General features: G+C 36.3%; 1 protein-coding gene across 10 annotated transcripts in view; it reads right to left on the reverse strand.

Moving 5' to 3' along the window:
- R3HDM1 (R3H domain containing 1) overlaps window positions 1-11265 on the reverse strand; it is a 91373-nt gene that overhangs the window by 22397 nt on the left and 57711 nt on the right. For 5 of the 10 annotated variants that reach the window (XM_032215354.1, XM_032215340.1, XM_032215414.1 and 2 more), the window contains 10 exons: window positions 11156-11264; window positions 10976-11071; window positions 10085-10122; window positions 9935-9985; window positions 9588-9814; window positions 5732-5986; window positions 4926-5080; window positions 4467-4568; window positions 3153-3437; window positions 1749-1872 (listed from right to left, as the gene is read on the reverse strand). In XM_032215354.1, the coding sequence (XP_032071245.1) occupies window positions 1749-1872; window positions 3153-3437; window positions 4467-4568; window positions 4926-5080; window positions 5732-5986; window positions 9588-9814; window positions 9935-9985; window positions 10085-10122; window positions 10976-11071; window positions 11156-11264 (1442 nt within the window). The remainder of the gene's footprint in view (window positions 1-1748; window positions 1873-3152; window positions 3438-4466; window positions 4569-4925; window positions 5081-5731; window positions 5987-9587; window positions 9815-9934; window positions 9986-10084; window positions 10123-10975; window positions 11072-11155; window position 11265) is intronic. The other 5 variants (XM_032215397.1, XM_032215388.1, XM_032215346.1 and 2 more) reach the window with 4 other exon arrangements.

Below are 11265 nucleotides of genomic sequence, written 5' to 3' on the forward strand. Positions count from 1 at the left end.
ATGAAAAAATGTATCAGAAACCATACAGGAATTTTAATATCTTTATATATACATTCTTGTTAGCTACAAGTACTTCATGACTGATGGGGACAGAATACAAACTATAGACCCAAATCTATAATTTGTTCAAATTAAACAAACAAAAAGCACCTGAAACCACAAGACACTGTCACACACACAAAAGAGGTAATCACGCTAAACATTTCCGAAGATAAATTCTGCAACAATACCAAACAAAAGCAAGCTATGTAGACAATCAAATAATTTATGTCATTCATTGTAAATTAATGGCTGCAACTGCATTTAGTTACCTTGATATTAGTGTCAGGGTTACTATTGAAATGTATGACAGATTTCAAAGGCATGATTTTACTTTAGTTTTAATTTTATAATTTCATAAATGTGTTAAAACATCTTATCACCATGGAAATGCTCTAAAAATGGATTTGTTTTAAAACACGCAAGCTGAATTATTTCAGATTCATTTCTTCTGAGAAAACAAAATTAATAAAATTCATTTTTATTGAAATTTATACAGTGCTTTCCAGGTCTCAAGTCCAGATAATTGCTGCAATGATTTAACAGACTCAGCAAAGAGAAAGGGATCCTTCTTCCGTTTTAGTGTGGAATTGTAAAAGAACCAATTACGGTATGTTTTCCAACAGTCATCCTGCTGGTTAACGATAATGAAAAGCAAATGTCCATGTTGGTGAATGCAGGTACAAGACCTGATCACATTTAAAGAGATAAATCAAGGTAACAAAATTTCTTTCTGGATAAAAGTTTAATGCTTTAACCCATATCTTTGAGCAAAAGCATATAAAGTATATATTCTAATTTATCTGTCTAGGAGAAACATAGGAAGAGTTAATAATATCTTCAGAAGAATATTTATAAAAGAGGGAAAGGCAAACTGATGCCAGATGTTCTGTATTGCAATTGACATCATCCAAGACAATAAGGAAAGAACAGAAGCTGTAGCTCACCTAGCCTCTTTAAAGCTTAATTTCTGAGGCAAGGCAAAACATTTAGCTTCAGAAATATTATACCAGAAATCATGAGTTTCATTAACTCAGATTCCCCCCCCCTCCCCATTTATTATGTACAGCTCAGTATAGATTCGGGCATACAAAAACTAAATCATGCTGGAATACAAACCACCTTAGCTATAAAAGTCCATCTGTAACAGCATTAATGATTCATATAAAAGCAGAAAACACACGAGAGGCAATAAGCAAAATGTTTAGCTTTGTATGATTTATAGAGAAGACAAAGTCCAGCCACCAACCTCCTAACAAACAATTAAAAAAAAATCTCCAAAAAACACATCATCAAGAACGTAAGGTATATCTCATTCATTCAAGATCAGGTAAATTTTGTTTATAAAATTGATGAAGAGAACAAAATGCTAAATTAAGATGTTAGTTCTTTGATAAGAAAAAATATTTCACTCTGGCCTTTTGTTGGAAATTATTTACAAATAAGGGTGATCAAAGGATATTCTGATTTTTGTTTGTTTGTTTTTCTAAGAAAATAATTATCCTTTTGAATTCTGCCTCTTAGGATTGACTGAACTCGGCCAATTTAAAATATGCATTCCTACCAATAGGAAGAATTTTGGTCACTTCAAAACACAAACATTATTTTTTTTCTCTGTAAAATACCTCACGTTATTTCTTTCTGCCTTGCCCAGTCACTTGAAAGCTCCAAAGGTACAAGAAGTAAGAAGGGGAGAAAGCATCACAAACCTGTCTGTTGAGCAGGTTGTGGCAGTGGCTGGTTTTGCTGTGTATTGTAATGAACTGAAGTAACTGGCCGATATTGTTGACTGGAGTGTGGATATTGGCCTGGAGCACAGTAACAGGCTGGCATCTGGGGAAAAAAAAAAGAAATGTTGGCTTTATGTACGGAGACCCATGCATATGTTTCTAAATCAGACATCTCCTATAGTGCTGAATGTAGGCAGGTCAAAAGAACCACAAACCCCTTGGAAAAGAATAAACCCAAGCTTAGCAAAAGATAATTGGCAAGGATGCTCTTTAAAAGCTAAAAAAGCCACCTCCCCAAAATGTTTAGTTTAGTTTACTTTATTGTCACTGCACCTCGTACAATGACATTAAATGCCATCTTCAGTGCACATTATAACTATAAAAGTAAAACACAAATACACATCCGTCACATTCTATACAACTGAATTGAAAACCAATTGAAAATGCATTTTCAAATTGAAAATACAATTGAATTGAAAAAAAAATTAAACTGGCTTCATATGCATTATAGTAGAAAAGATAAATTAAAAATATTACTAGCCACACAAAAAAATCTTAAATAAACCTCATAATTTTAATAACAAGGTACTTCTTTCTAAAAAAAAAAATACTGCAAATACATAAAACTGACAATGGATCTGCCATGAAATCATTATTTAATTATTGTCACAAACATGTAGCTCTCTTAAGAGAAGAATGTGTGTCAAGTTCTAATTTGTTAGTTTTAAATTTCTATAACTAAATGAAGAAGCAATACATATTGACAGCAAAGTTATACAGCCTGTCTACAGTAATTTATTCTGTGATTGTTTCTATAGATTTCTATACAGTAGGACAGACCAGTGCAAGGTACAGGAATCATATGATGTTGGTACTAAAATACATACCCTGGCTACTAATTGCTCCTGGGCACAGGTTAAGAAGCCTGTCCTGACCTTAGAACTCTAAAGGGCTTAGGCCTGATTTTCTGCCAGGCTGTCTCTCATATTATAAACCTGACCAGCTACTCAGATCAATACGATATGGTCTTCTGAAGATGCCCACTTTGCCAGACACTCAAGTCCTGGATACTTCAGAAACAGTCTTCCACTTCGTATCTTTCAGGCTACAGATATGCTCCATAAGAATTACTTATTTACTACTAAGTAACATGGGTAAAAAACCATAACTGTTTTTAATTTGGTTTTGATTTCAAGTGCATCCAATTATCCTTTATTTCATATATTTTTAAATCATTGTAAACTGGTCTGAGTGTTGCAATAAACAAAAAATCCAAACCATACATGTGCTAGAAGTAAACAAAATTTCAGGAACACCAGTTCTACACTGAGTTTTACAAGCATGTAATAGAACATGCTGACAATATTTGAAAAATCTTGCTACCTGTGGCATTGGTTGCTGCATATATCCCTGTTGCTGAAGAACTTGCTGGTTAACAGGGTGGCTGGATCCACTGTAGTTAGGAGTAGGTTGGCCAGGTGGCAGCGGCGGCGGCGGGGGTGGTGGTGGTGGTGGTGGCGGTGGTGCTGTTGCTATGATAAAACCAGATTGCTGTGGTGGTGGGAGGACCACTGTAGACTGGAACATGTTGGCATGAGGATCAGCAGCTTCTCCAGATGGCTGTCGGGAGAGACTCATATGGCTAAGTTGGGGTCCTAGGTTGTCTTGCTGAAATAAGTAAAAGAGTAACAAAAGGCATCCTTAAGTTAATGAATGTAGGAGTTTTTTAACACCAAGGCAAAGCAAGAAATCACAGAATTTAATTATGGAGCACTATTAAGCTATCTTGCCAAAAAAACTACCTTGGAAGTAAACACACAACCCTGCTATTGAGCACAGGAGAGAATTACAGAGCTAAGAATCTAAAAATAGTCGTACTACAGTGGAACAAAGACTTAAGATGGCAATACAAAATTATGTTTGCCCCAAAGGTCAATCCGGATTTTATTGGACAACCATAATCATGATACAGAGTTCAGAACTCTTTCCTATTCTATTTCCCAGTGACTGGTATGGAAAAACATAGCCCTGTAAGGCTAACGGAACACCTGCCTTGAATAATAGCTTCATTACTGGGAATTTGTCTAAAGCGCCATTAAAATCAATTTAAGTTAAAAGCTGTATTTGCCTACCAAGCTTCTGTTAAAATATCAAGCAAACAGCAAAAATGGCAACCAAGGATATTGATTTATGGAGAACCTACCTTGAGACATGGATTAGATGTCTATAAATCTGAGGAATGCAGCTAGGCTGCAAAACTAAAAAAAAAAAAACCCACACAATTTCTGGCCCTCATCAAACATTAAAGCCCTGACAGAAAGCTTTCACTGTCATGGAAAATGAGATACCTTAGAAGAGAAAGATATAGAAGGGAAAAGAAAGAAGGGTATTTATATGAAATAAATTCAAAGGTGTACTGAATACTGACAGGCTGCAAAGGGTATTATCAGCAAGCACATTTTTTATATCAGGGAACCAGAATTGTTTTTTTCTTCTTCTAATATTTCAGGTAAACTAGTAGGCAGACCAGTCTTATTCTTTCCTCTCAACTCTCTCTCGGTGCGCCTGCCAATAATGGGATTACCTTTTGAGGCTACAGCCAGTCAATATTTACATTTCACATGCAGACTTCATATATTCTTCTAGCCTAGCAGAGAATCTGTCATGCAGAGAAAAGATGAGTAGAAGATAATATACCACAGTATATTGCTGGGTAGATGAGACTGGCAGGAGCGGGGGTGGATAAGTGACTGTGGAGAACTGAACAGGCTGTGAAGAAGGCTGAAGAGGTCGGATAGGCTGAAGGAGCAATAGTTGAACATACAGTGTTAACAACTGAGTAAGAGGAAATGAAAGTAGGAATATTTATTTTGTGTAAAATAAAGGTATTTTTTTAAAAAAACACAAGGTCTTCAATACAAATTGTACAAATAAGGCTCAGATTACAGTGAATAAATCAATCAAACTGATTCAGTTATGAGTGGGAGAAGTTGACAACAATGTAAGATGGCGCGCTTACAATAACCTAAACACACTCAATGGTTTTAAGAAAATGTAACTTTTTAAACCAACACTTAACCCGTACATGATAAAAAAAAACAAGCAGCTATTTGTTTAATCAGTTACTGACCAAACATTTGTATTTGAATTTAGCACCTGTGAGAGGATGTGATTGGTTGCTGGCTGTTGCTGAGGTGGTATGGGAGGTGGTGGCGGCTGAGGAGGTCCAGGCACTTGGTTTCTGATTGGTTGTTGAGGCATTGGAGGATTATACACAACTGGAGTGCCATCTGGATTAATGAATGGCTGACCTACAGGACAATTGTAAAAAAAAAGTAGTAATATAGCAAAGGCAGCTTGCTAGCAGAATATAAATTAGCTAGTATTTTACTATATTACAGGTTATACGTTATGAGAATATCCAATAAGTCTAAGTCTTATCTGATTTGCTTAATTAATTATTTTTTTGTCGATTTATTTGTCTGCAGCACAATTATATTATAAGCTGTCTTATTTACACATTGCTTCTTTCAGCGGATGAATCTGCAGCATAATGTAAACAACAAGAAGAAAAAAGTACAAGAAGAAAAGAAAAGAGTGCAGGAAGAAAAGAGAGCCATATAAATTGTAAGCCAAATATAATAGTTTCTAATTCTACTAAATGTGCAATTTTAAACATTGGGTACAAAAGAAATTAAAACAAAAAATTCCACTGAAAACACAGTTTATAGATTTTTTTTCTCTCTCCAAAACATCATTGCATTTCTACTCTGGGGAGGATTAAAATACATACATCTTCCAAAAGAAAAAGAGAAAGTATATTGGGAAGCAGAGGGAAGGGCAAACGGTTCATGGAAACACCACACATTTCTAAAACATTATTGACAAATTAGTTATTTGAGACAGAGACACAAAGGGAGAGAGAAAGACAGACAAACTGACACCCACAACTGGATACCAACCTGTTTGAGGGTTGATCAGAATACTTCCAGGTGGTATGCCTGCCGCTTCCAAGGGAAGCAAAAAGAAGCTACCGCTAGAAGGCGCCACTTGCCCACTTATGCCACCATCAAAGGAAAGAGAACTACTAGTGCTGATAGTTGGATAGACGGCAGATGTGCCATGAGAAGGCTGGCTGAGAGCTGTGACTGGAAGAGGTTGCTGGGTGTGAGAAAGAGAACCCGTGGATGACCCTACACTACTAGAAGACTCTGAACCTAGGAAAGGAGTAATGAGAAATGGATTTTACCTAGAGACAGAATAATAGCATTCACATTTATATAGGCAGATTGTTATCTAAAGTTATCCATGTAACTCCCAGCCTGAACTACAACTTACTTCCCCAAACCCCATTGCAGCTTCTCCAGGTTAGATTCCCAATTACTCCAAATGCCACACAATGAGGGAGGAACTAATGACCACTGCCTGGATTTTGCCTTCGAGCCATGCAAATGGGAATAAAGCAGGATGGCAACAGTCTTTATTACTATCAACAATTACAACAAATATCTATTCAATGAAATATCAGGTTGAGATGTTGGTGGCAACTAAAGTGTAAAGTGGTATTCAAAGGACCCATCTATAAAGCCCAATACAGACAAAGCTAATGAAAATTTGGGTCTACAGAATTTTTACTTGCTAGTGTTGCCCCCAAAAATAATCTTAATGATTCCAGCGCTGGAGGTAAATTTTACTGGTTTTACTGGTAAGAATATGTACAGATTTATTCCAAAATGGACTTAAACTTTAAATGTAATAGTTCGTAGGAAACGAAAATTATGTTTCTCTGATGAAACAGCAAGGATTTTTAATTTTTTTTTTAGTAAGAAATAGATTTGGATTGCATTTTGCTTTCTGTCTTCACATAACAAATAAAACACCTTATTTCTATTTTTTCATCGATATTCAAATCAATAAAAAGCAAATCTGTCTTGAAAGATAAGACAGGATTAATTAAGTTGTTGGGAGTATCAGTGCAGTTTTAGTTTTGGTAGTATTCTAATCCAGCCAATACTATGAAAATATTTTGGAGTTCTTATTTCTAAAGAAGTAATTCCAATTGCGCTGGTTTTTAGCATTGTCAAAGTATAAAATTACTACGGTATTTAAAATGTATCTGTTAAATCTGAAAAGAATTACAGCCCCGTTTTTCATGAAACTGTGTCTGTGAACCAGACTATAACACTGCCAAGAGTTGTTAGGAAGTATGGCCTTATATCTTAAAAATTAAATATTAATAAATGGCTTCAAACCAAAATGAAATAGGTACGATTGCTGTACTGATTGTACTCCCATTATAGTACAATTTTCTTTGTATTCTTTTAAAAAACCTTCCACTATCAAAGCTCTTCTTCATTAATATCAAATGTATATGTTCACAAGATATCCTTATCATATCACTTGGGCACACAAAAAAAGAGATCTCTATTTTAAGAATAAGGACCTAGAAGAATCCTGCTACAAATTCCTTCAGGAGCAAATTTAGAGTACTGTATTTGCTCCCAGAAATTTCTTAAGCACTTTGAATGCTAGGCATAAGTGAAGTCCAGCTAATATTCTTCCTCTCTTCTCCCAAAGCAATGGAGGGGATATTCATAATTCAGAAGAGGAGGTTTTCTGCCCCGAGCCCAAAATTGCTGTGAAACTGTTGAGCTTCTTTAAAACCCCTGCTGTGTCTCACCAGTGTCCCCCCCCCCACACTTATTTTCAATAATTATGAAAAAATGCCAGATTGGGTTATAAAATGAAGCAGATATCTAAAAATAAATTAACGTGCTTCCTTGTTTTTTTCTTTGTTCTATATCCTTAATATACTTCTTTCCTGGAGACACCATAGATATTCTCCCTATTTAAACTGTGTTGTGCAACTTGGCTGGTGATTGAAATATCCTGAAACAGACTTTGGAAGTTGACTGTAGCAGTACATGTCAAAAAGAAAGGACACAGATTTAATGCTTATGACACCTCATCATGTCCAAATTCAGGGTCAATTAGGCCATTCTTAATTTCTTGTCAGTAATTAAGGCCAAGTATGAGCCCGAAAAAGTTAGGCAGTCTTACAAGTGCCCACCTGACAAGCCAAATAAAAAAGTATTTGGCAATCTGTCTGCACTGTCAAGTGAGGTCCCAAGTGGAATTTTATTGCCGTGTTTCGGTTCTCCCAGGTTCAGGTGACCAAAAAAAGTAAGGAAAGCTTAAAAATCTTATTAAAGAACCATGTTTGACGAAATCAGGAATTGAAATTTTTGGGGTGAAAGATCAGTAATGTGACCTTGAATCTTGATAATTTAATGTTTTTAAATGTACTTCAGATCATTTATTCTCCAAATTTGGCCACATTAAGATTGTAGATTTCAACTCTCAGAAGGTCCCAGTCAACATGGGGAATTATGGAATTGAAGTTCACAAGTCTTAAAGTTACCAACTTTGGACACCCCTGATTTATACCCTTACAAGAAAACGACTGAAAAAGAGGCTGAAGGTCATTTTATGAGCAGAACAAGTCAGGTTCCAACTCTCATCTGGATCACCATCACAAGGACATCTTTGGTATCCATAAAAGTGTTAATTTGCTTGTATTAATACGATTGAAAATCTCATCATGCATACCTTTGCCAGCAAAATTAACCCTTAAAAATCATGCCTAATAACAAAAAAATTTCTTAGCAAAGCAAACTTGATAAAGTTTCAAGAGAGATTTGGAGTTGTGTTGAAGCTGACGCAGGCTAAAAATAGACATCAAAAATAAAGATTTCCTTTTATTGAGTTAGACTATAGATTATCTACTCTGATACTGCCTACTTAGGCTTCAGACATATTGTCAATAGGCAGAGAATGGTATTGTATTTTGAAGTAATCTCTGATCAATCACAAAACATATGGGGCTAAGAGCTGAGGTGGCGCAATGGTTAGAATGCAGCACTGCAGGCCACTTCGGCTGACTGCAATTGGGCAGTTCAAATCTCACCAGGCTCAAGACTGACTCAGTCTTCCATCCTTCTGAGGTGGGTAAAATGAGGACCCAGATTGTTGGGGTCAATATGCTGACTCCGTAAACTGCTTAGAGAGGGCTGTAAAGCACTGTAAAGTGGTATATAAGATTATCGCTGTTGCTACAACAGGAAAGGCATACTGAACTAACTCACAGGTATGGAGCTATAAACCTACATAAATCAAATCTAAAATATACTGTTGAACCTGTTCTTGTATGCCTCTCCTGAAAGTAATCCTCCATTGCTATTCAGATCAAGGAATCTTTTACAGAATTTTAATAATCTGATTTCACTGGTTATCTCAAAATCATTTTAGGCTATTCACTTAGGAGAAGCTCTCAATATTAATTAATAAAGCAACTTCCTAAAATATACCAGACACATACCTCTTGCAATGTTATAGGCTCAGTAACTGCAACAAAATTTTAATTCCTTGAAATGGCAAGCATGAGAGAAACACTGCATTTCCTACACCACTACCATCTACTGGTTATAGCTGTTTCAACTTCTGGTCCTGGTCTATTAGCCTATGAAGCTGGCTGGGTTAACAGTGGTCCAAATGCAGAAGATCAACAACCTCCAACAAGCCATGCAACCCATTAAGAGATGTTTTATTTATAAACAATTCAAAACATTGGTAGGATCAGGAATAGCCACAACCCTTTCTGGTCTATTCAAAATACTATCAAAGGTGTATCTAACACTTAGAGATTATAACCCTGGGCCAAAGAAGCAGCTTCCCAAAACAGTAACAATGGTGGGTGGGCGGGGGGATGCTTTTTGCAGGCTACCTAGCTATTCCTAGACTTGGGTTTTCCAGTGGTACCTGTTTTGGATAGCCTGCCAGTGCTTTTGCTGCTTCCTGTACTATCGCCTCTTGTGAGAACAGAGATGCCACTGAAGCTGCTGGCTTTGGTCACAGGGGGCTTCAAACTGCGAAGTGAGCTGTCCGAATCTGTGCTGCTCCATGGACGGGGTTCCGAGTACTTTAGCTCGTTGTCTGTACTGCTCTGGAGACTGTTTGCCGACCTTCCTGAAGCATCCTTGTTGATTCTGTAATCCATAAACTTTAGTTTTTAAAGATGGAAGACTCTTTGCCAAAGCAACAAGGAAAGAAAGGAAAGGAAACACGTGCAGAATGCTTTGGGATATAAAAACTAATTTATTCAATACCTAAATATCTGTCGTCTTTGCTGGGTACTGTTGGCTTCATCCTCTTGAATTCTGTTGGCGTGTTCAATAGAATTGCAACTTAGTACCTTTTCATTTGCATTTAGAAAAAAACATGGTTTTTTTTCCAAAACAGATACTGATTATGCTTACCTTTTGTCAATAATATAATTCTCTTGGGAACACAGCGACTAGGGAGGAAACAGTGCAGAATAAAAATCACCACCATTAAATGATTCTATCATCAATCCATACTTCAATAAATGTCTAAATATCTATATGGAAACAACAATGGGTAACCAGTTGCAAGCAATTTTTAAAGAATGCTCACTGAATCCTTCAGCCAGGCAAATGTAATCATTCACATTTGGTTTTAAATCAACAAATGGGAAGCAGAAAAACAAAATGGAACTGCTAGTCAGCATAATGTGGGTATGGGCATCACAGTCCTCTGTTACAGAAGGGGAACAGAGGAAACCACAGCAGGATTTATTACTCTTTGTTTCACTATCTTTTATTTGCAACCTAGGAGAAAAAGAAGCTGGGCAAAGAAGTCTGTGCATTTTGCGGTGCACTCTCCAGCCCAGGTTTCAAAAAGTTAATTTAAAACCTGCCAACCTACCATCTGTGAGCCTTGGCTACTGTTCTTAGAGGATGCCAAATTACCACAATATGAATGATTAAAACAAGTATATGACTATCACCTGTATAAACAGATGCCCAAACTTTTCAACATCCATGACTAGACATAATTGTTATGAGCAATCTCTCCATAAAATGGGAAATGGTTTAATTAAATAGCACCTCATAGGAGGAAATAAGAGGTAGTGCTACTATATCTCTATATCATCATCATCATCATCCCCAGCCTAGAGAACCAATTTGTTGCTCTACCCACTACTTTATAAACGTTATCTTAATGCGATCATGAATGGGAATGCAGACACATTTTTTCCCAAATATTTTGAGCACTTTAATTACGCACTTTAACTTTATTGTTCTTACACATAGTCAAAGATACTGTGGACATTCCTTAATACCTACATCTTGTGCAAATATTCGTTCTCTAGCTCTCTGGTACTCTTCTTCTCGCTCTTCTATAGATTTGCTTCTTCTGTCATCTTTTAATCGTATTCGCATCTAAATTAAATAAGTTGTTAATTGCCGATTTCCATTGCGCAATATAAGCATGCAGTCAAGATACTGTAAATATTCCATATTTACCTGATTATCATCTTTGTCTAGACTAGAATTCTCTCGTTTAAGGATGTACCGTTTTTGAAAATCTTCACCTTTTTCATCTTTTATATGTTCGCAAAACTTCTGGTCAGGTC

Source organism: Thamnophis elegans, chromosome 1 (assembly GCF_009769535.1).
Source record: "Thamnophis elegans isolate rThaEle1 chromosome 1, rThaEle1.pri, whole genome shotgun sequence".
Classification (NCBI taxonomy): Eukaryota; Metazoa; Chordata; class Lepidosauria; order Squamata; family Colubridae; genus Thamnophis; species Thamnophis elegans.